The 25,126-nt window shown below is 50.7% G+C and overlaps 1 protein-coding gene across 1 annotated transcript; it reads left to right on the forward strand.

Moving 5' to 3' along the window:
- The first annotated feature begins 1,424 nt into the window (after positions 1–1,424).
- Positions 1,425–24,734, forward strand: MYCBPAP (MYCBP associated protein). The gene is made up of 19 exons (XM_011959963.1): positions 1,425–1,796; positions 9,486–9,613; positions 10,228–10,387; positions 10,530–10,633; positions 11,491–11,674; positions 11,924–12,039; positions 12,592–12,739; positions 14,021–14,136; positions 14,227–14,342; positions 14,875–14,983; positions 15,863–16,052; positions 16,501–16,688; positions 17,798–17,944; positions 19,089–19,475; positions 20,498–20,619; positions 21,353–21,468; positions 21,897–22,054; positions 22,220–22,390; positions 24,564–24,734. Exons 1-19 carry the CDS (start codon positions 1,721–1,723, stop codon positions 24,663–24,665), a joined length of 2,838 nt encoding a protein of 945 aa, XP_011815353.1. The 5' UTR covers positions 1,425–1,720; the 3' UTR covers positions 24,666–24,734.
- The last annotated feature ends 392 nt before the right edge of the window (positions 24,735–25,126 follow it).

Raw genomic sequence — 25,126 nt, forward strand, 5'->3', positions numbered from 1 at the left:
TGACTGTGCCACTGCATCCCAACTTGGGCAACAGAGTGAGATACTTTCTAAGAAAAATAAATACGTACATATTCATTTAACCCTTGCAGTAGCCTTGTGAGGGCAGCATTATGACCACCATTTTATGTATGTATATATGTATGTATGGATGGATGGATGAGATGGGGGTCTCACTTTGTTGCCCAGGCTGGAGTGCAGTGGTGCAATCAGAGCTCACTGCAGCCTGGACCTCCTGGGCTCAAGCAATCTTCCTGCCTCAGCCTCCAGAATAGCTAAGACTACAGGTGTGGGCCACCAAAGTTGGCTAATTTAAAAAAATGTTTTAGGCAGGGCACGGTGGCTCACGCCTGTAATCCCAGCACTTTGGGAGGCCGAGGCGGGCGGATCACGAGGTCAGGAGTTCGAGACCAGCCTGACCAACTGGTGAAACCCCGCCTCTACTAAAAATACAAAAATTACCCAGGTGTGGTGGCACACGCCTGTAATCCCACCTACTCAGGAGGCTGAGGCAGGAGAATAGCTTGAACCTGGGAGGCGGAGGTTTTTAGAATGGGGTCTTCCTACGTTGCTCAGGCCAATTTTGAATTCCTGGCCTCAACCAATCCTCCTGCCTCAGCCTTCTAAAGCACTAGGATTGTAGGCCTGAATCACTGCGCCTAGCAGAGAAAACTGGCTCTTCTAGGTCAAGGCATTGGCTCAAGAACACATAGCTAGCAAGCCGGCATAGGTGGCATTAGAACCTAATTCTGTCTGGCTCTAGAACTCCTTCACTATTTGAGGTACAATTTACTGCGTGATTACTGGCACTAAACTTTGGGTTGGGGGCGGGGCCTGAGGTAGCTCCTGCTCTCATACATTCTGAGAGAGGTTGACAATAGGCAACTACATACAAAAAAAAAAGAAATTCCAGAATGCGTCAGGGCTCTAGAAGGGGAAAAAAGCGGGTGCGTTTATAAACTTAAAATAATCAGAGGCAGCATCTTCAAGGACTGTGAGAATGCCCCAAGTCGGGGCAAAAGTTTTGGCTGTTCAGGGAAGTGATGAAAGGCCAAAGTGGCTGCAGCGAGCGTGCACCCGGGAGGTCATCAGGCGCGTTGGTGCGAGTGGGGGAGGGCAGCCACAGACACCTAAAACCCACGGTACGCCACGCAAGGGGTTTCAGCACGTCCTGAAAGGCCCGATACCCGCGGACCGCTGTGAGTGGGGGCAGAGGGAGGTCCTTCGACAGGACGTGGCCTTAGTTGAGGAAGGTGGGAAGCAGGGGCTGGCACCTGCGACGCCCCATCCGCCCCCCCCCTCCCGTGGCCTAGCAGCAGGGGGGGGGCGAGGCGGGTCACGCATCTCTACCAGCCAGCCTCTCCTACCCAGCCCTCGGCTCCCACAACTCGCGGGGGTCCTCGCCCAGGTCCCCCGCCCCGCCCGGCTGGTGACGTCACGGCGCTCGTCCGCGCCGCCTGTGGCGTCACGGGTCGAGCCAGCGGGGCGTTCTAGGGGTCCTTCGCTCTTGGCGCCGCCGGCGGCGGGCGCGTGCGCGGCCCGATGAAGAAGGTGGTTTCCAAGCAGTCTCCGCCCAAGTTGATTGGTAGGTGCCCTCCCCGCGCGGGGCGCCGGTTGCTACGGACGCAGTGGCTGCCGTGCGCGGGGTCGCCGCGGGTGTGGCGCAGCCTCGGTGTCTCGGGGCCGGGCAGTGCAGGGTCACGCTTACCGCCGGGACGGCACCATGAAGTCTCTAAAGAAGGATTCCCGCCTCAAAATAACTCCAGCCAGATTATTAGAGGCCGCAGAGAGCTTCAAAGGTTGGCGCTGACTGCCTTGGGCGCTCAGGAGAACCCGACGGCGGAAGCGGTCCCTGGAATGAGTTCAGGATACGGGGGCCTGGAGGATGGGGATGGCACCAGGGATGGAGGAAAGATCACGGGGAAATGGGGTACTGGGGATAGGACCCTTAGGGATGGGGAGGGCAAGGCAGGAAGAACCCACAGCGCACTGGGCCTTGGGGATGGGGACATAGGAAGTGGGAGACTGACAGAGGGGCCTCAGCGACCACTGGCTGGGGAGATGGCCTTGCGCAGGCAGGGATACCTTTACCTCTAACCACATCTTAGGGTGGCATGCAGGAGGTAGGATCCCCAGACTGGATGAGGTGCAGAAGAGCCAGGAAAGAGTTTAAGGGTAGAAGGGCCAGGAATTGGGGTCCTTGGGAAGAGGAAAGAATGGAGTGGTGAAACCAGCCACCTTAATGGGGTTCTTCGGTAGAGGAGAGTTGATGGGGGGCAGGCGTCACTCAGGATTCCTGCTGGAAAAACCCAGAAGAAAAGCCTTGCTTGGCTAGTTCTGTTTTTGACTGCCTTTTCCTACCACGTGCACTTTCCAGCTGGATGACACTTATCCAGCTCCTTTAGCCTGAAAAGAGTCGCTAGATATGACTGCTTCCTGGCCTCTACAGCTTCCTTCTGGTTGCACCTGGGAGAGCCACAGGGCGTCTGATAGCAGACTGACTTCCACGGACATGTTCTCATTTGCAACCCACTCCCTTTTGATCTTTTTTTGCTGTCTCCATTTATTTATTTTTAAATTTCATTTTTAGCTCTTTTGTGTGTGTGTGTGTGTGTGTGGAAACAGGGCTTTTGCTGTGTTGTCCCAGCTAGTGTCAAATTCTTGGCCTCAAGCGGTCCTCCTGTCTCAGCCTCACAGACTGCTGGGATTCCAGGCATGGACCACTGCGCCCAGCCTAGTTTTGTTTACTGAGAGCTGGTTTTGTGTGGTACTGTGACTCACCAGAAGGGTATCAGTATTAACTGTGTGACCCTGGTCCTCAAGAAACTCAGTCTAATGAATACCTGGAGGAGTAACCAGACAAAGGTAGAAATACAAATGCTGCGATGTAGGTGCCCATCGGGCTTCAGGGGGCTCAGAGCACCTGAGCTAGACCAGGGATGGTTGTAGGGGGTCGTCTTCTGAAGAAGGTGATATCTACGGCAGACAGGAAAAAAAAAAAAGAGAGGTTTGCTTCTCTAGGTCTAGGAAGCAGCATGAGTTTATGGAACTGTAAATGTGGGAACCAGAAGAGGCTGCACAGGTGGGTAGGGCAGGGGCCAGACCATGAAAGGGCTTTATGTACTAGGTCAGAAAGCCTGATGTGCTCTTGCAGGCCCTGGGGAGACCCAGCCTCAGAGTTGTGAAAGCTCAGTGTGAGGAGAGGGGATGCTCAGAAAACTAACAGGAGCTTAGTCGCTTTTCAGTATGGCTCTATGTTTCTTCATTTATAAAAGTCCAACGTTGAGCCGGGCATGGTGGAGCACATCTGCAGTCTCAGCTGCTCAGGAGGCTGTGGCAGGAGGATTGTTCCAGGCCAGGAGTTCATGATCACACCTGTGAATAGCTGACTGCATTCCAGACTGGGCAACACAGTGAGACCCCCATTATTAAAAAAAATAAAAGTCCAATGCTGTTTTATGACATTATATATATATATATGTATTTTGAGACAGGGCCTTGCTCTGTCACCCGGGATGGAGTGCGGTGGTACAATCATAGCTCACTATAGCCTTGAAGTTCTGGACTCAAGCGATCCTCCTCCCTCAGCCTCCTGAGTAGCTGGTATTACAGGTGCACACCACCATGCCCGGCTAATTTTTTTTTTTTTTTTTGTAGAGAGAAGTTGCCCAGGCTGGTCTTGAACTCCTGGGCTCAAGCGATCCTCCCACCTTGGCCTCCCAAAGTGCTGGGATTACAGGCATGAGCCACCATGCCTGGCCCATGACATACTTTTTACTAGTTGAGAGAGAGGGAATATCTGGTCCCCTTTCCCAAGGGCAGTCAAGGGCTTTCCTAGCTACTGCCTCCTGCTTACATAGTTTCTGGAAGATCTTATCAGATTTGAACTGCTGTAAACAAATCAAGGAAAGATTTTTTACTGCATATTTATTTTTAATAAGCAGAAAATTTAGTTTGTTAATTAACCCTTGAGTTAAGAACATGCAGCAGAGTGAGGAGGGGAAAAAAATGAAGTGGTTAGCATGCAAGATACCTTTTTAAAAATATCTCAGGGAAGCCTCTAATGTTGTAGTGCAGTACTCTCCCCCAGCCCCCATATAAGGCAGCTAATGACCAAATGTAATCTTGTAACCTTGTGCGATGTTTCTCCAAAGTCTCTGATTCTTAAGCAAAAAGGAAAGCAAAAACAGTGACTTAAACCTGTTTCTTGGGACCTGAGAGCCTTTTTGAGTCCCAGTACCCCGCCTTCCCGCTGTGTGCCCCCTCCCCCCGCTGTCTTGTTGCTAAGAAGCCAAGAACCCTCCCAGCAGTATTAGATTCCCCTCCCCAACGAATTAAAGCTCCGCCCTAGTAGAGACAGCCCCTCCATGGTTCCCCCAGCCCAACCCTAAGGTCAGAATTTCCCAAAGACTTTAATCAACGCTAAAACCGAATAATACTCAGATAAAACAAGAAGCAGAAAGAGTCCAGGTTTCGTCTCCCTCCATAGTCCCCCCCTCTGCATCTCCCTTCCTATCCCCACCTGAGCACCTTGCTTCCAGCCCTCTGGTCCAGCTCCAACAGAGACTGACTGATTATCCCATGCAAGCGGGGTGGTTTCTTTTACCCCTCACTGTCAGCATCAAGGGAGAAATGTCAGCTGGGTGGCTCACCAGGAGCCCTATAGATTGGGATTCCAGACCAAAGAACCAGAGAGTGCTGGGCCTCTATAGGCTCAGTAGTCAGACATACCTCAACCCTGTGGAGTCTTCCTGCAGGTCCTAAAATGATCCCTGGGCCTCTTCCTTCCCTGGTCTTCCCAGCTTGCCTCTGCCTCTCCGGTCCATCTGGCTCTCCGCATCTGATGAATCATTCTGAAATGCGCCTGTCATCAACTCGCTCCCCTGGACCAAAGATCAGATGCCTGAGCCATGCTTTACAAAGCTGTCATGCCCTGGTTTCCCTCTCATCCCCAACATCACCGCCTTCCCAGCAAGTTTTCTGTGTTATGGTGCCACTCACATGCCATGCTCAGCCCTGGCCCCTGGTATGCTTGGACTTTGACCTCACCTGGAGCATCTCGGTTTGCTGCTGTACCTGTACCTGCCTCTCCTTCGAGGCCTGCCTCAGCCTGTGGAGCCACCTTTGCAGCTATTCCTCTGAACCCTTCTTCAGAGCCCTGCACTGTGTAATCTACATGGATCTGTTCCTTTTTTGATGTCTAACCAAACCTATTGCCTGTACTGCAAATGTAGGAACTCCTCTACTATGTTATGATTGGTGTGTATTCGCGTCTGTTAAATTTTTCAGTACCTCAAGAGAAGGAGCCATATCTTAACCTTTTATACTATCTTTGTAGTTTATAGCACATAGAAGAGGCTTGGTAAACAGTCCCTAGGAGCAATTTAAGATATATATATCCCTGGGCACAGTGGCTCATGCCTGTAATCCCAGCACTTTGGGAGGCTGAGGCGAGCCTATCACCTGAGGTCAGGGGTTTGAGACCAGCCTGGCCAACATGGTGAAACCCTGTCTCTACTAAACATACAGAAAATAGTTGGGCGGCCGGGCGCAGTGGCTCATGCCTGTAATCCCAGCACTCTGGGAGGTTGAGGCAGGTGGATCACCTGAGGTCAGGAGTTTGAGACCAGCCTAGTCAACATGGTGAAAACCAGCCTCTACTAAAAATACAAAAAATTAGCCGGGCATGGTGGTGCATGCCTGTAATTCCAGCTACTTGGGAGGCTGAGGCAGGAGAATCACTTGAACCTGGGAGGTGGAAATTGCAGTGAGCTGAGATCACGCCATTGTACTCTAGCCTGGGCAACAAGAGCGAAACTCTATCTCCAAAAAAAAAAAAAAAAAGCTGGGCGTGGTGGCGCATACCTGTATTCCCAGCTACTTGGGAGGCTGAGGCAGGAGAATCACTTGAGCCTGGGAGGCGGAGGTTGCAGTGAGCCGAGATCGCACCAGTGAGCTGAGATCACGCCACTGCACTCCAGCCTGGGGGACAGAGTGAGACTCCATCTCAAGAAAAAAAAAATGTATATATCATTTTAATGAATATTTTATTAACTAGAACATACCGCTCCCTGACCGTATGCAGTAACAGAGTGTTTATTGGACTACATTAAAGATAACTTTCTCAGAATAACCTTAGACCAGAGTTTTACTATTTCAATCTAAACCAAACATGAAAGATTGGCTTCTCTATCACTGAAGGGATGCGAGCTTTGGCCCCCAAAAATCTTCAGCAGTGTTGAAAGTTTCTGTTGACATGTGGTAATTGTCTACCCACCAGTAAAAAACACACATCTGGAGATGTTTAATCACTTGGAAAGATGTCAACCCAGTCAAGGTTATGGATAGAGGAAGCAAATGTCCTAGAAAATACAGATAATACCAAAATATTTACAAAAGCAGACCTTCAACTGATCTCAGTTCTCATAGGCTGCCACCCACTTTGGTGAGTTTGTGTAGAAGGGAGAGGGGAGGTAGAAATCAAAGCCCAAGGCTGCATCTCCACACTTGGCGGCAGATGACACTGGAACTCGGGGTTCAGCTGTCAGCCGCGCAAGTGTGTGTGCACAGAGCCATGCATTTAACAGACAGATATTCCCGAACCTTTGCTGACCCCATTACAGAAACAGACTGTGGATGATAGGCCGAATTTATTATTTTTTTCTAACAGAAAAACAAAAACATTTTTAAGGATAGGTTCTCCTGTGTTGCCCAGGCTGGTTTTGAACTCCTGGCCTCAAGCAGTCCTCCCATCTCGGCCTCCCAAAGTGTTGCGATTACAAGCGTGAGCCACTGCACCTGGCCAACAGGCTGAATTTAGAACTATGTTTGGAATGATTTTGGTGTGAGTTTTTTTGGCCACCAACTCTATGGAAATTTCCTTTAAAAAAGTTTGATTTTATTAACCAAAACACCTGCCTTGATGTTTTAGTGATACTGCCTCTTAAAGATTACGGTGCTGTGAGAAGCAGTGGATAAAACCAAATTTTGTTTTAAACTCCCTAAAGGCAGAACTTAGGTTTTCTTTTGATTGTTTTATGTAGGGCCTTATATCAAACCGTTCTGAACCAGAGGGAAAATGACAGGGTTGACCAGCCAGAGAAATGAGATGTGTTTGAACCTGTTAAGCCAGCTCTGTGAAAGGAAGGCAGGGAGTGTGTCCTCATTGGAAAGCGACCTGTGACCCCCTTCTGCCCCAGATGTTGTCAATGTCATGCTCTGGCTGCCACAACAGACTCTTAGATACATTCATACGCTCATCTCGGTCTTGCAGGATTTTTTGTTTTGTTTTCTTAGAGACAGGGTCTTGTTCTGTCACCCAGGCTGGAGTGCAGTGGCACAATCTTGGCTCACTGCAGCCTTGACCTTCTGGGCTCAGGCCGTCTTTCCCCTCAGCCTCCCAAGTGGTTGGGACTACAGGCATGTACTACCATGCCTGGGTAATTTTTGTATTTTCTTTATAGAGCCCAGACTGGTCTTGAACTCCTGGGCTCAAGCGATCTGCCTGCCTTGGCCTCCCAAGATCTTGCAACTCTTAATCCATTATTTGGCATGCTATATTGCCCATGGGGTAAGCCTTCACATGGCTCACTGGGCTCTGCACGATATGGCTGCTGCTGCTCTCTCTGGGCTCTGCCTCTTCCCTCCCACCTCACCACACTCCAGCTATTTAAAAACACATGCTTTGAGTTCCAGGGATGTGCTTCATTCTCTTTCCTCTATGCCTCTTTATGTTATTTTCTTTGGAATGCCTGTTCTCCAGGGCCCTTTCCTTTCTCCAACTTCTTTCTTCAGCTCTGTTTAAACATCCCTTCCTTAGGAAGCCCTCCCTGACCCCCCCGCCTCCCACACCCGCTGACTCTGGGCTGGGTATTCCTCCCCACCATGTTCCTGTAGTTACTCTGGTTCAGTCTGTTTCACGGTCTTGTTTCCCACTGGGCATGTGCTCTTTAAAGACAAGCTCTGACATATATCACCAGAACCTAGCACAGTGCCTGGCACATAGAAGCTGCTTAAACAATCTTTTTTATTTTTATTTTTTGAGACGGAGTCTCGCTCTATTGTCCAGGCTGGAGTGCAGTGGCCGGATCTCAGCTCACTGGAAGCTCTGCCTCCCAGGTTTACGCCATTCTCCTGCCTCAGTCTCCCAAGTAGCTGGGACTACAGGTGCCCACCACCTCGCCCGACTAGTTTTTTATATTTTTTAGTAGAGATGGGGTTTCACCGTGTTAGCCAGGATGGGCTAGATTTCCTGACCTCGTGATCCGCCCGTCTCGGCCTCCCAAAGTGCTGGGATTACAGGCTTGAGCCACTGCGCCCGGTCAACAATCTTTATTAAATGAAATAGTATGCAATAAATGGCCAGTGGTGAATGTTCTGCCTCCCCCACAGAGATGCTGCATTTTAACCAGTGTCTTATGAAACCCAGTGCCTTTACCCAGAAGCATGGATCAGTGCCAGCACTGGAGGACACTGGCAAAACATCTAGTTCAGTTGTTCCAAACCACTGTGTATCAGAATCACCTAGGGAGTTGAAAAAATTACAGCTCCCTAGGCCCTGGCTCCATGCAGTAGCCAGGAAGCTGTATTCATAAAACTCCTCCCAAGATTCTGAGGCAGACATTGGACTAATAGTTGGGAACCACTGATTTAGTCCAACTGACTCTTTGTACACGTGGGAAGCCTGAGGCCTAGAGAGGTTAAGTGATGTGTGCCCAATACTGTCTAGCTTATAAATAGCATAACCTGAAATAGAACATCTTTTTTGCATATTAAAAATAATCTTTTTTGTACAGATGGAGTCTCAACTATGTTGCCCAGGCTAGTCTTGAACTCCTGGGCCCAAGCAATCCGCCTGCCTTGGCTTCTCAAAAGTGTTGGGATTCCAAGCTTGTACCACGGCACCCGAAATGAACATCTTTTTGTTTTGTTTTGTTTTTGAGACAGAGTCTCGCTCTGTTGCCCAGGTTGGAGTGCAGTAGCGCAATCTCAACTCACTGCAACCTCTACTTCCTGGGCTCAAGTGATTCTCCTGCCTCAGCCACCCGAGTAGCTGGGACTACAGGCATGGGTCTGGCTAATTTTTGTATTTTTAGTGGGGACGGAGTTTCACCATGTTGGCTGGCTGGTCTTGAGCTCCTAGCCTCAAGTGATCCTCCTGTGTCAGCCTCCTAAAGTGCTGGGATTACAGGCATGAGCCACCATACCTGGCCTGAAATGAAACATCTTCTGATCTAAATTCTGGCTACAGAAGTCTTAGTCACTGTGGTGAGCCAGGGGCTGTGGGTAGGGGGACCCTCCAGAGGGAGCTCCTCTTGCCCCAGCAAAGTGCCGCCCAGGCCACCTTGGCAGCCTCTGCTATCTATCCAGCTGGTCAGCTCTCCACCGCCCCCCTCATGGAGTCTAGTATATATTTATACTTTTGTATGTATATATTGACATACAGAAGGAGCTCTTTAAGGACTTAATAACTTTCTGCTTCTCTTCAGAAAAGAAGAGGGCAAAGGGACCTGAACAACCCACACCCCCAATTCAGGAAGAGCCTGAACCTGTTAGCAATGTCCTACAAGGAGATGACATTCTTGCTTTGGCCATTAAGAAGGAAGACTTGAAGGAGGTGAGGATGAAGCCTAAGCTTCCCTTATCATAGAAACATTTCCCTGCCAGCAGCCTGAGTGGTCTAGAACACCAGCCATGTCCACTGTCTTCCCACCATCTCCCTACTCATGGGGAGTGTCTAACTCCATGGAAAAATCCACTGAACACAGATTCTTTTCACTTTACCACCTTAAGGAATTCACTGTGTTGTCTGTTTTAACATTTCTGAGATTCATATAGAACCACGGGGGAAATAAGATGATGAGGTATCTTGCTCCCGTAGAGGTAGGTGCCATCATTCCCATTTCACAGAAGGGAGGATGAGTTTAAGGAGCAAAGGTACAGCTCTGGGTAAAGCTGCTAAACCCTAACCCCATGCTTCACTTGGGAGAGTCAGCCACCTCTCACCTGAACTATCTGGAGGCATAAGATGGTCTTTTTTTTCCCTCCAGGATATTACTAAGTCACATATCTGTTACACAGGCATTTCCTCAACGGAACATATGGGCAGAGCTGAAGAAACAGATCTGTCAGCCTTCAGGAACTCCACCCAGAACTAGAACGGAGGAGATGGGTGATGCTCTTCCTCCTTCCACCACAGGTGGAATTCTCCTTTGTTTTATTTCTTTTTAGCAACATATTCCTCGCCTTACTGAAAAGGAAGATAAACGCGTCATTACCCAGAAATTTATCATCCGTAAACTCAAACCCACGGATCCTAGGAGGAAGGTCTGCCACCTTGTAGCACGTCCTGCAAATCCCGATGCAGCCACAAAGCCTCTGGACTACTCTGGTACACCCAGTCTCAGCCCTGGCTTCACTGTCTTTCAACTCATGGGTCAACCTCAAGAGAAACTCAGTCTCCATCAGAAAGTTGCCCTCTTGAGAGTTGCCCACCCACAGCTTCTTTCCCTTTTCTTCTTTTATCCTCACAGGTCCCGGTGACAGCTTCGATGGCAGTGACCAGATCCTGCCCCACCACATCTTGGGGAGTCTCCAGGACTTTAAGAGAATTGCACTTGCTCGAGGGAACACCCGGGTTTGTTTGCACAGAACTACCCAGATGAGAGCAGTCACTGAAGTCATTTCCGTCTTCCACCTGACAGAGTCAAGCAGGGCTGGGGTTAAAGAGACAGTTTAGTCTCTGGTTTCGAGTCTGAGTTGATAAGGGACCCTCTCCCAGAATAGTTAGACACTTCAGTTGCAAGGCACAAAAGGCAGCTGAAGCTGGCTTCAGTGAAGTTGGGGATTTACTGTAAGGATTCCAGAGATTGCCTCATGGAACCCAAAGGTGGGAGTACCTGGGTCTGAGTAGACTGAACCCAGAAAGGCATCAGGACTCGGCCCACATGCCTCATTTCCTTCTGCTCTGTGCACTGTCTTGATTTTCCCTTCTCTGGAGACTGGCCTGCCCTGCTCACTCCACATGGTGGAGGAAGGTGACTTCCCACTGCTTCCTGGGCCATGGGAAGATTCTGTATCTTTTCAACCGTCCCATCATGCAGTGCTTCTCCTGTCTCTTCCTCTTGCTTCCCTGGATCCAGGCTGACTCTGGTCAGGCGCTAAGGGGCCTGGGGCCATGTAAGAATGCTTCCATTTACACATGGGTGAAGGTGTCAATCAACGTCAGTTGTGAGGAGGACCAATAACACTAGAAGATGTTGACCCTAATCTTGAAACAGAAGTTCCCTTTCTGCGGGAGAGTGGACTGACAGCTGCTTTCAGGGCCCCCTGCTTCGGGGATTTATTTTCTGTCACTGGCTACCCTGGAGTCCTGAAGAGGAGGGATTCTCAGCACAGTGGGATAACAGCATGGGTTTAGGCCTCAGGAAATGTGTGCTCAGCCCCGCCAGAGCCTTCTCACTGCCCTCCACATGCCTATGTTGTACTTTTCAGCTGGCTGAGCTGATACCTACCTCACCCTGTCTGATGACCCTCATCTCTGCTAAAGGAGAGTCAAAGCAAAAAGCCCCCAAAGAAGAGAAGAGACCTCCCTGGGCCCCACCTCCTCAGCACAACTTTCTGAAAAACTGGCAGCGTAACATAGCCCTGCGGAAGAAGCAGCAGGAAGCCCTCAGTGGTGAGCAGAGCAGACAGGGCTCCCGCCCAGCCTCCATCTGGCGCAAGGCTCTGCTGGATTGTTTACTCTCCTCCAGAGCCTGGCCTCGGGCTGACCACATTTGTGCTGTTCACTCCCAAGAGCGTCTCACTCTGAAGCTTCAGTGGGTCCTGAAATCAGCCCCATGAGGGAAGCTGTCCGATGCAGACTGCCAAGGCCCCTGTTTGTTCTGGTTTGGCAGAGTGGCTGCAATCTTGCCTCTCTCTCTAGAACACCTAAAGAAGCCGATCAGTGAGCTGCTCATGCATACTGGGGAGACCTACAGACGGATCCAGGAGGAGCGGGAGCTCATTGACTGCACACTTCCAACGCGGCGTGATAGGAAAGTGAGGCCACCTGTCCTAAGTGCCCGGGGGGCAGGGGGTGGCATGGAGGAGGGGGGTGGGGGGCAGGTATCTGGACACAGGGATGCTGGTTTCAGGTGGCACAGCTGGGGAGAAAAAAAACCTATCCATTGCAAAGCATCATTAAGCCCTCAAGGCCTTTACTAAATTCTGTGATTAGTCAGTAAAGTTATTCAGCCTGTGGTGGCCACACAGGTAGCGAGTTATTAGAGTAGTCTTAGTGTTTGTCTCCTAGGAGCTTAGACTGAGTGGAGCCTACACCCTAAGGAGAGAGGCTGAAGAGTCCCCCCTCTTTGTTCTGGTAGACCAGTGCAGTACCTGTACCAACCCACACCATCTGGCTGGGGGCAGGTAAAGATGACAACAGGGTGTCCAGAAAATGTGGCAGTGGATGCTTCTGTTCTGCAATCATGGCAGCAGTGAATTCCCCAGAGGGAGCATCTGTAGCCTGTGGTGGTACTTATCTTCCCACATCTCCACCAGCATCTGGCTGAGGTGTCTAGGTAATCTGACTCACCTTTCCTTCCTTGCCAGAACTGGGAGAACAGTGGGTTCTGGAGTCGACTGGAATACTTGGGAGATGAGATGACAGGTCTGGTCATGACCAAGACAAAAACTCAGCGTGGCCTTATGGAGCCCATCACTCACATCGGGAAGCCCCACTCCATCCGGGTGGAGACAGGTGAGGCGCAAGGCTGTAAGCCAGCTGGCATCTTGTGCCTGGCCCAGAGGCAGGGTAGTGTGGCAGTGGCCAGCATGGCTCTACAGTGCGGCCCAGGGCCTGTTTCTCTGTGGCCTTAGGCAAGTCCCAGAGTCTTCCTGAAGTCTGGCTCCCTCTTCCTTTTCTTCAGTAAAACAGTGAGAGAGCTAGGAAACTGGAGTGCAGCCATAGAGCTGCCGTCCAGTGTGGAACCTTGAGCTGCATGCCACCGGTGAGCACCTGGACCGTGGCTGCCCTGCACTGAGAAGTGCTGTCAACTGGACACTGGCTTCAGTGTGAAAACAATATGTTTTATTAATCATTTTTATATTGATTGCATGTCAAAATGACAATATTTTTTATATACTGAGTTAAATAAACTATATTACTAAAATGAGGCTAGGCACAGTGGCTCACGCCTGTAATCCCAGCACTTTGGGAGGCTGAGGCAGATGGATCACTTGAGGTCAGAAGTTCAAAACCAGCCTGGCCAACATGGTGAAACCCCATCTCTACTAAAAATACAAAAATTAGCTGGGCATGGTGGTGCGCGCCTATAATCCCAGCTACTTGGGAGGCTGAGGCAGGAGAATTACTTGAATCTGGGAGGTGGAGGTTGCAGTGAGCCAAGATCATGCCACTGCACTCCAGCCTGGGCAACAAGAGCAAAACTCTGTCTCAAAAAATAAATAAAATAAATAAACTATATTACTAAAATGAATCCCACCTGTTTCTTTTTTCCTTTTTCAGTGTGGTACCTAGAAAACTTTCAGTGACACATGTGGCTTGTGTTTGTGGTTTGCATCCTGCTTCTCTTGAGCATATCCGCTTTAGAGCCTGCCAGGCTGCCTGGGTTCAGGTCCCAGCCATGTCATGTTAGTGAACCCCAGAGTGGTTGAACCCCTCTGGCCTGTAGTTTCCTTATCTGTAAATTATTCACAGAGTTGTGATAGGGCTAAATGAGATATGAAATGTATTAAGTTCTGACTCATTGTTAAGCACTCAATAAAAGGTAGCTGCTATAATCATTTTTATTATAATCCAAAAATTTGGCTATTTGGAAGCTAATTTTGCAGGAGTCTTGTGTAGGGCTGCTGAGGAGATATGGGACAGGAGAGCAGAGTCCAGCTGCTGCAGGGAAGCTGTATTTTTCATCCTTCCTAGAAATGGTGTTGGGATAGGCACTCTCAGAGCCCTTGAGAAGTGGGTGAGCAAGGGGGCATGGCAGCAGCCTGTGTTGAGGGTCCTTGGACCTCATGCTAGGATTACCAGCCCAGAGGGATGCTTCATATCGCTACACCTGGGATCGGAGTCTATTTCTGATCTACCGACGCAAGGAGCTGCAGGAAATCATGGCGGAGCTGGATTTCAGCCAGCAGGTTAGTATGGCCTCCATGCCCCAGTCAGAAGCCCCTTGGGGCAGTGCCTGTCTTCAGTCAGCTCTTCTAACCTTTCTCCATCTCTCGGAGGATATTGATGGCCTGGAGGTGGTGGGCAAAGGGCAGCCCTTCTCAGCTGTTATTGTGGAAGACTACACAGTGTTTGAAAGAAGTCAGGGAAGCTCCTCTGAAGAGACAACATACTTGTGAGTGCAGCCTGAACCCGGGGGAGGGAGGCTGAAGAGTTCTCCAGCATCTACCAGTATGAAAGAGCAGGTTTCCCTCCCTGAGATCAGGGTGCCTCCAGCCTAGCTTCTCTCCAGTGGTTGCCACCCACTCCTTGAACCCATTCCAGCAGCTGTGCTGGCTTTCCTATTGCCACCTGCTCCTGTCCAACAACTAACTCCTAATGGGGCAGACATTCCCTTGCTGGTCAAGTGAGGGCTCTCTAGACCCTCCCACTGCTGTGCATCTTGAATGCCTCTGGCATGGAGAGTCTATGTATTTCTGTGTACCATGAATAGCTCTGGCAGGAGGGCTTGAAGAGTCTGTGTGTTTCTAAGAACCTCCCACCTAGAGCAATGGGTCAGGAGGAAGCTGCACAGGAGTGGAGTTGATCATACTCCATTGCAGGGTGGAGCTGGTTGTGTTTCTAGGCTTCCTGGTGACCATTTCTGCGGGTTCCACATGGTATGACTGGCAGCCTAAGAGAAAATAAGTCACTGGCTTTTCTTACAGAGGCACATTGGCCAGTTCCTCTGATGTCCCCATGCCTATTCTCGGCCCTTCTCTTCTGTTCTGTGGGAAGCCAGCTTGCTGGATCAGAGGCAGTAATCCACAGGACAAGGTAAAACTGCCTCCACTGCACCTGCTGGGAGGGCCTCCCTTGGGGGTGCAGCCCCGAGGTGTCTGTGGCAATTACCAGCAGCCTGCACAGTCTCCTGTTTGGGTTTTTATCTGGTCGTGCATTCAGCACATCTGAAAATGGTGACAGCAACACTAACTTGAGCAAGAATAAAATCACAAGGCTGCAGACTGTCATAAACCACTTGGGGCTTATACCTAGCCCCCAAGCATGTAAACAAGCAAACTCTCTCAAGTAGGTATGGCTCTAAGAAGGTTCTAAAATATTCTTCAGATGCTGAGGAATAGAAATGTTCATTGGGTATAAAATATATTTTATCTGACCAGGCGTGGAGGTTCACGTCTGTAATCCCAGCACTTTGGGAGGCTGATGTGGCTGGATCACCTGACATCAGGAGTTCAAGACCAGCCCTGGCCAACATGGTGAAAACCTATCTCTACACTAAAAATACAAAATAGCAGGGCGTGGTGGTGGACACCTGTAATCCCTGCTACTTGGAAAGCTGAGGCAGGAGAATCGCTTGAACCCGGGAGGCAGGGTTGTGGTGAACTGAGATCACACCATTGCACTCCAACCTGGGTGACAAGAGCAAAACTCTGTCTCAAAAAAAAATTATATATAAATATATATATATAATTATATTTATATATATATTATCTTCTCTTCTTACTGTTGAGGGTAACCTCAGAGACAACCATATTGGAGGAGGATACCACTCTATGTGACAGTGGCCAAGCCCTGGAGGCCTGGGACACGAGACTTGCAGTGCTAAAGCCAGAAAAGTTCTGGGCAGACCAGATGAGTTGTTCACTCTAGGCCAGGGTCTCCAGCAAAGACATTTCTTGTCCCTCCTCCTTCCAGAGGCAGGTCGGGATTGCTGTTCACTTGACCTTTGAAACCCTGGAAGGCGAGAAAACCTCCTCAGAACTGACTGTGGTCAATAATGGCACCGTGGCCATTTGGTATGACTGGCGACGGCAGCACCAACCGGACACTTTCCAAGACCTGAAGAAAAACAGGATGCAGCGATTTTACTTTAACAGCCGGGAAGGTACTTGGGCGAAGCCACCCTACATGCTGGCTCCTGTCTGGGGCTGTTTTTATCCTCGTGAGACATCAAAATGTAGTTATGGCCCAGCTCCTGTAAGTTTGAGTCCCTCTCATTCCTTCCGTGAAATGTGTGGCCTGACTATTCATGTCTGTTGAGAGACTGACGGAACTTGAGAACCCGGGGAGGTGAGCCACCTGGGAGCAGAAACGTTCTAGGGGCTCAGTTATCTAGACACACAGGCCTGGAGCTAGGATGGCCAGCTGCCTCCGTTTGCCTGGGACTTTAGCACTCAGAATCCCCCTTTCCAGGAAACCTCTCAGCCCTGGGCAAACTGGGATGGTTGGCCAGTCACCTGGCCTGGGGCTCAGTTAACTGCATGTAGGAGCATACAGGTCTGGGGCTCAGCCAGCTCCTGCATGTTGGAAACCTCAGTCTCTGTCCCTCTCAGGTGTGATTCTGCCTGGAGAAACTAAAACCTTTACCTTCTTCTTCAAGTCTTTGACTGCTGGGATCTTCAGGGAATGTTGGGAGTTTCGAACCCATCCTACTCTATTAGGAGGTGCTGTGCTGCAAGTCAATCTCCATGCAGTCTCCCTGACCCAGGACGTTTTTGAGGATGAGAGGAAAGTACTGGAGGTAAGGGACCCAGGACCATGGCCGCGGTGGGCATCAGGTAGGGTATCCTGCTATTCTTCCTGGCAGTGCCTGCAGGGATGGTATTTCTCCCAGCCTAAGAGGAGAATTGAATTTTTAGCAAACAGGTAACTACTTTTGTTCCATGAACACTTCCCAGGGCTTGTGATGTAAAAGATGGGTGCGCTGGCTAGGCAGGTGAGGAGCAGCTTGCAGCAATGCCATGCATGGCCCCACTGAGTTAGAAAGAAATTAGACTGAGCCTAAGAGGCACACTGTGTAAAGTACAAACAATGCATGGCCCTATGCACTGGTCTATGTTTTGTTCATCGCTGTCTAGTACTATACAGTGGAGTTCCGTTTCACCGACAAGACTTCAAAACTAGTGATAATAATTAATAAATAGCAGGGTGAGTCTGCCCACCGTCCCACTCCATCAGCTGACAACTCTGGAGTGAGTGTGAGGTGGGAACTGGGAATCTGTCCCCCCGAATCAGTTTCACAGTGTGGCCATTTGAGCCGTGCATCCTGGGATTTGGTAGAAAGCTGTGCTTTTTTATTTTTTGTGGCCCCCAGTCACAAGGCCGGCTCCTTCAGCTGGAGCTCAGCCAGTGGTGATCAAAGGTCATTTTGACAATGTCATGCTTGCTTTACTCACTGACTGTACCACTCATGTCTCACACAAGGTGCCCCTCCCCTGTGTTTCTGTGACACTGACTGAAGCCTGATGAAGGTTCACCACCATCCTCAGAAGCACCCCCACTGTGTGCCCCACCCCTTCTTCCTAATCTGGTGACATGCTAACTGTGTGATCACCAGGCCCCAGGCAGCAGCAGCCTTCCCTGGAACTGGCCCTCCTCTGGATCCTTTTCATCCATTTTTAGGGAACAAGGATGTCTGGAGAGATTCAGAGGCTTTCAGGTCTTAGAACAGGCGTGTGTGTGTGTGAGAGAGAGAAAGAGAGAGGTAGAGAGAAAGAGAGAGAGAGAAAAAGCCAATGCCAGGAACTCAGACCCTAGGAAGACACAAAGTCCTGGGGGCTCCAACTTCCTGAAGGATGCATGGGTTTTGAGAGCCTGGGCTGCCATTCTCTGCTACCTTCCCATTTGCAGAGCAAACTGACGGCCCATGAGGCAGTCACCATCGTTCACGAAGTGCTGCAGGAGGTGCTGATGGGGGTCTTGACCCCGGAGCGCACACCATCACCTGTGGATGCCTATCTCACCAAGGAAGACTTGTTCCGGCACAGGAATCCTCAGGTGAGGCCCAGTACCAGTACCAGCCTCTGTCCCATCATGTGTGCCCTGAGTCAAGGGTCCCCAACCCCCAGGTCGCACAGCAGCAGGTGAGCAGTGGGTGAGCCAGCATTACCGCCTGAGCTCTGCCTCCTGTCAGATCAGCAGTGGCATTAGATTCTCATAAGAGCGCGAATCTTATTGTAAACTGCACATGCGAGGGATCGAGGTTACACACTCCTTATGAGAATCTAACTAATGCCTGATGATCTGAGGTGGAACAGTTTCATCCTGAAACCATTCCCCCACTGCCTGCCATCCGTGGGAAAATTGTCTTCCATGAAACCAGTCCCTGGTGCCAAAAAGGTTGCGACTGCTGCCCTAGGTGAGAGTAATAGCAAACTCTTTTATGTGTCAAACTCTGATCTGCACATCTTCCATGAATATCTCACCTCTCCTCACAGCAGTCCTATGAGATGGGTACTACTTATTTTTATTTATTTATTTTTTAGAAATAGCATGTCACTCTGTCACACTCCAGGCCAGAGTACAGTGTCCGACTCATAGCTCACTGTGACCTCAAACTCCCCAGCTCAGGTGATCCTCCCACCTCAGCCTCCTGAGTAGCTAGGACTACAGGCATGCATCACCATGCTCAGCTAATTTCTCTATTTTTTTTTTTTTTTTTTTGTAGAGATAGGATCTCTCTGTGTCACATAGGCCAGTCTTGAACTCCTGGGTTCAAGTGATCCTCCTACCCTGGCCTCCCAAAGCACTGGGATTGCAGGCTTGAGCCACTGTGCCTGGCCCTGGTACTGTTTATATCCTCATTTACATTGAGGAAACTGAGGCCCAGAAAGATGAAGTGATTTGCCCAGGGTAATTTTGCTAATAAGTGGATTCATGGTGAGAATGGAGCTTCACAACTCGTTCATTCAAACCCAGGCTTCCTTGGAAGCCCAAATGCAAAAAAAAGCTTCAACTTGGAGGTTCCCAGGTTGAAAAGAAAGTAGGGGGCCCCTCTGGCTGCAGCCCTCCTGCTGGCTTCCTCCCTGCCTCCTCCATCAGTGCTCTCAGGGGAACGGGAAGAAGCCAGGGCCAGCTGGCATGGGCTCCGGTGCCTGCACCCCAGCCTCTCCCTCACAAGCCTTCCCATCTTCTGCTGCAGCTGCATTACGAGCACCAAGTGGTGCAAAGCCTGCATGAACTGTGGCGCCAGTACATGACCCTGCCCCCCAAGGCTGAGGAGGCCAGGCCAGGGGACAAGGAGCACGTCAGCCCCATAGCCACAGAGAAGGCCTCTGTGAATGCCGAGCTCTTACCGCGCTTTAAGAGCCCCATTTCTGAACCTCAAGTGCCCCAGCCTGAGAACGAGGCCCTCAGGGAATCCGGGTCCCAGAAGGCCAGAGTGGGAGCCAAGAGTCCTCAGCAGAAGAGCATCATGGAGGAGATCCTGGTGGAGGAAAGCCCAGATATGGACAGCACCAAGAGCCCCTGGGAGCCGGATGGCCTTCCCCTGCTGGAGTGGAATCTCTGCTTGGAGGATTTCAGAAAGGTGCTTCCAAGACCCTGGAAGGCGTTGGTAGAGAATATTCCTGCCTCGAACCAACAAAGGAGGCCCCAGCAGCCCCTTTTGCTCCATGGGCAAAGAAACAAAATCTGAGAGCCCAGAGAAAGTGATCTCTTGGGTCGGTCTGTCTATCTATCTATCTATCTATCTATCTATCTTTGAGATGAAGTTTTGCTCTTGTTGTCCAGACTGGAGTGCAGTGGCACGATCTCAACTCACTGCAACCTCCACCTCCCAGGTTCCAGTGATTCTCCTGCCTCAGCCTTCCAAGTAGCTGAGATTACTGGCATGCGCCACCACACCTGGCTAAATTTTTTTTGGTGGAGTCTTGCTGTGTTGCCCAGGCTGGAGTGTAGTGGTGCAATTTCGGCTCACTGCAACCTCTGCCTCCCGGGTTCAAGTGACTCTCCTGCCTCAGCCTCCCTGAGCAGCTGGGACTACAGGCATGCACCACCACATCCAGCTAATTTTTGTATTTTTCGTAGAGACGGGGTTTTGCTGTGTTGGCCAGGCTGGTCTCAAACTCCTGACCTCATGATCCACCCACCTTGGCCTCCTAAAGTGCTGGCGTTACAGGCGTGAGCCACCATGCCAGGCCAATTTTGCATTTTTAGTAGAGACAGGGTTTCACCATGTTGGTCAGGCTGGTCTCGAACTCCTGACCTCAGGTGATCCACCCGCCTCAGCCCCCCAAAGTGCTGGGATTACAGGTGTGAGCCACTGTGCCCAGCTGGGTTACCTATTTTTGTCTGGGGTGCCCATGCTTCTATGTTCCAGGAGGGGGGCCGACTCTCTGACCCTGGCAAATCTTGGAGAAGGGGTTCATAGGTACAGATTTCTGAGGGGGGTCCCTGCTCCCACCAAAGGCACCCAGACAGCTCTCCATGGCTGCATCCCCTCCTGGTTTCTGGTCCCCTGCCACCCATCCCCACATCACCATGCCCTTCACTAGAGGACACAGAGAGCCTTAGTGTCCTGGTGCAGAATGGTGCCCATGACCCTGCCAGGCAGTGATGGTGCTCCCTGATGAGAACCAGAGAGAGGATGCGCTGATGAGGCTCAACAAAGCAGCCCTGGAGCTGTGCCAGAAGCCAAGGCCATTGCAGTCCAACCTCCTGCACCAGATGTGGTAGGTGCCCTGCCAGGAGAGCCGCCCCATCTCCTTCCCTTTGTGGCATCTGCAGGGGTCTTGGAACTCCAGGGGTCTGAGTTTCCCTTGAGCTCAGGTTGCTAGAGCATGTGGCAAACATTCCATGTTCTGGAACCCCGCAGTGCCTGCTGCTCACTGGAGAGCAGTCACAGCAGATCAAACACCTTAACTTTTTTTTCTTCCTGCTTTTTCCTTTTTCCTTCTCAATGAGCAGAGGAATGAAAAAAGGAGAAGCCAGAGGGCAGAAAGAAGGGTGGGGGCAGATTCCATTAAAAGCTTCACTTCTCTGCTGTCACCCTCCCCAGTGCCTGTTTGGAACTTGCTGGTATAGGCGTGGGGTCCTTTTCAAGGCCCTCAGGACAAGCTCCAGGAGCCTTACGCTGGAAGTCTCATGCAAGGTTCAGCCCCTCCAGTGGGACTGGGCCCAAGTCTGGCCCTGGCCTCAAGCCCTTTGAAGTAGGACTGAATTCATACAGGCCTCCTAACCCTAGTCCTGGGCCATGTTTTTTCTTGGTTGCCACCCAAGGCAAGCCAGAACCCCCTCCAAGAACTTGCCCTGGTGGGGAACAGTGAGGATGCTGGCTGCTCAGGCGTGTGGCATTTCCACAGCACTTCCTGGCACCAGGGTCTTTGAAGGGAGGGACCCAAGCCTCTGCAGGTTCAAGGACAAATGAGGAGTGATGGCATTTCTCCACTATGTCTTGCCCTGTAGTTTGCAGCTGTGGCGAGATGTGATTGACAGCCTGGTGGGCCATTCCCTGTGGCTGAGGTCTCTGCTGGGCCTGCCTGAGAAGGAGACCATCTATTTGAATGTGCCTGAAGAGCAAGGTCAGATCTTGTGCAACCAACCACACCTCTGCATAGCCCCCCCTCATCTCTCTGAATGGACAGGCAGCAGTGCCTGGGCCAGTCATACTCCTATGGTGGAAGCTCTGCTAGGCTGAGCCCATGGAGTAGGCCCCTTACCCCCTTCTATCAGCTGCCAGGATGTGGTACCCAGAAGCTACCTTAGTGACCACGTTGGTTTAGTAATCCCAGCAAAGTTAAATGACTTATCCATGGTTGTTCATGGGAGCATGGCAGAGCCGGGACCAGAACACAGGCACCACAGTCCTGTTTCATGAAGTCACGCGCCTACCAGGGCTCAAGGCTATTGCCCTTTGCTTTTCCACCTCCCCTCAAGCCTCCTCACGTGCCTGCAGCATCCACTAGGCTGCTGGGGGCCTGTCACATTTTCTTCCACCCACTTCCCTTAGATCAAAAATCACCTCCCATCATGGAAGTGAAGGTACCTGTGGGGAAAGTTGGGAAGGAGGAGCGGAAAGGAGCAGCCCAGGAAAAGAAGCAACTGGGGATCAAAGACAAAGAAGACAAGAAAGGAGCCAAGGTACTCGGGAAGGAGTCATGCTGGGGCGTGGTCTGGGCCAGGTGGGGCTGGGGAGGGGATTGGAGGGGCTGCAGAGGTGGGGGCTGTGGAGGTGGGCATGTGCCCAGGCTCTCCCAGTGAGCTACTGTTGAGGACATCCGGGGCCTACCTCTGGTGCTCCTGAAGGCTGTGTGTGTCTCCCTCTCCCAGCAGGACCGTCCCAACAGCAAGAAGCACAGGGCAAAGGATGACAAGAAAGTCATAAAATCTACAAGTCGGGACGGGTTTTCCTTGGAAGACCCTATCCCTGACATCAACCTCCCTTCTCAAGAACCCATAGACCCCCTGGTCATGGAGAAATACAACCAGAGACTGCACAGCGAGGTGAAGGGAAGCACCCAGCAGCCATTCCCCTGCCTCCCACCTGCCTCATTCATTCCGTTCAGTCTGCAAACAATAAGTGCCCACTCCATCATGGTGGAAGCATAGCTGCTTCAGGAGGGGCATCCTCGTGTGTGAGACAGGCCTCATGAATAAAGAATGTGCCTAGCATGTTAGGTGATGAGCACGATGCGAGAGAAGATAGACCAGGCAGGGAATGGAGGCACAGAGGCCTCAGTGAGGAGGTGACAACCCACAAAGACTTGAAGGGAGGGGAAGGGAGGCCAAATGGACGTCCAGTGAAGAGTGCTTTAGGCAGGGGGAGCAACTGCCACGGGAGGGAGGGGCCAGAAGGGACAGGGTGGTAGATGGGGAACAGGTCATGGGGGTGAGGGATGGTTTGCAGGCTATTGTGAAGACTTGGGATTTTTCGGAGTGGAAATGAGAAGTCATGCAAGGTTTTGACGAGCAACGCGATAGGGTCTGATAGGCTTTAGAAGATGGCTCTGGCTGCCCTTTGGAGAACAGACTCTAGGGGAACAGAGAGGAAGGAAGCCCTTCTCTTTATGCTGCTTCCACTCACTCCCCGTTAGGTGCATCCTGGCAGACGTGTTCCTTGGGAGAACACCATGTAGGGTGCATTCCCATCAATTGTAAGGTTTTTGAAGGACTAGAGAGACTTCATCCTAATCCATTCTTAAGTAGCAGGTCCTTAGAGATTCACCCAGTTTTCTGTTTTGTTTTTTTGTTACTGTTGTTGTTTGTTTTGGAGGGGAGGTCCACAAAGCCATTTTCAATGTCAGTATGTCTAATGGCCACGCCTTGTCTTCTTCTAAGGTGGACACCTGGGGAGCTGGGATTACATCATGTATTGTGTTCACACTCTGGATCTCATTTGATCAAAAGTTCCCTTCGCCACTGGTGATATCACTAAGATAGCTGATGGTTGATGGGGTCTAGAAAGTAATTAAAGGGCTCTGAGGACTCACAGGGGTCGACCCTTACATGGCTCTTTGATATTAAGAATCAACTAGCAGACCAGGTGCAGTGGCTCATGCCTGTAATCCTAGCACTTTGGGAGGCCAAGGTGGGCAGATTGCCTGAGCTCAGGAGTTTGAGACCAGCCTGGGCAACATGGTGAGATCCCATTTCTAATAAAAAATACAAAAAATTAGCCAGGCATGACACTCACCTATAGTCCCAGCTACTTGGGTGACTGAGGCACAAGAATCGCTTGAACCCGGGAAGTGGAGGTTGCAGTGAGCTGAGATCATGCCATTTCACTCCAGCCTGGGTGACAGAGCGAGACTCTTATCTCCAAAAAAAAAAAAGAAAATCAATTTGCTGGCCAGGCACCGATGGCTTACACCTGTAATCCTAGCACTTTGGGAGGCTGAGGCAGGTGGATTGCTTGAGCCCAGGAGTTCGACATCAGCCTAGACAACACAGGGAGACCCCATCTATACAGAAAAAAAAAAAAAAAAAGAATCAACTTGCCTGGGCTTGTATGATCCAACCCCATTGGAGGGCTCAGTTCCAGAGACCTTTCAGTGTGTGGATCTGTTATCATACAGGAAGGAAAATTGGCCTCCAGGAGACCAGAGTAGAACTGGGACTGAGCCCAGGCCTACCCCAAACAGCTAAATGGGCACTGCTCCATGGGATCCCTGGAGTTCCCCTTTAACAACCTGGCTCCAGTGCCTCCATATGTCAAAGGCACCGGCGCAGGGCCACCTCCCCAGATTGGTTTAAAAAATAAAACTGCAAAAGCAGGTGGATTGCTTGAGCCCAGGAGTTCAAGACTAGCCTGGGCAATGTGGTGAAACCCCATCTCTAAAAAAAAATAGAAAAAAAGTAGCCAGGTGTGGTGCATGCCTGTTGTCCCAGTTACTTGGGAGGCTGAGGTGGGAGAATCACCTGAGCCAGGGAAGTCAAGGCTTGCAGTGAGCCATGATCACACCACTGGACTTCAGCCCGGGTGACAGAGAGATCCTGTCTTTAAAAAAAAAAAAAAAAGCGAAACCAAAAATTATTTCGCAAGAACTTTGAACTTGTGAAATTCTTTCACAAACAACTGGTTTCTTTCCCCTCTCCAGCTATTCTCCCACAGCACAATTGATATATAGGTGCTTTCCACAGAGGAAACCGTGCCTGTGATGTTGTCCCGTTCTTCCAGGTCCATGGGCTGCTGGACACCCTGGTGACCGACCTGATGGTCCTGGCTGATGAGCTCAGCCCCACAAAGAATGTCGAGGAGCCTTTGCATCTCTGCAGGTGACTCTCGGGCCCAAGCAACCTTCTGGAAAATGGGTTAATAAATAATAAAGAACCTTCAAGTTTCTACTACTTCTGTGTGCCTCTGTGTCTTACATGATGGATCTTGGCTAGGTCAGCTCCTGGTCCAGGTCCTCCCATGTCCCATCTGCCCTCAGATCCCCTCCTGCCAGCTGCCAGAGCCCTCCAGCAGGAGGAGAGACAGACATAGCTGGGGAGGTGATGTGAGGGATGCCAAGCAGAAGAGCAGGTTGGTAGCAAGACAAGGAGTCAGGTGACAGGACACAGTGTGTCACCTCTGGTAGTCCCTGCCTCTGGCTTCCTTGTCCCAAACTTTTAGGGTCATACTTCCTGGAGCCAGGTCTTCCCGAAGTGTCATCACCAAGTATGACAAAGTGTGAGATGAGGAGTAGAACTAGACCCATGGGACCTGGCTCCCTGCTATCTCCCTTTAGCTGGGTCCCA

The sequence above is a fragment of the Colobus angolensis genome, unplaced genomic scaffold (genome assembly GCF_000951035.1).
Source record: "Colobus angolensis palliatus isolate OR3802 unplaced genomic scaffold, Cang.pa_1.0 Scaffold50, whole genome shotgun sequence".
Taxonomy (NCBI): Eukaryota; Metazoa; Chordata; class Mammalia; order Primates; family Cercopithecidae; genus Colobus; species Colobus angolensis.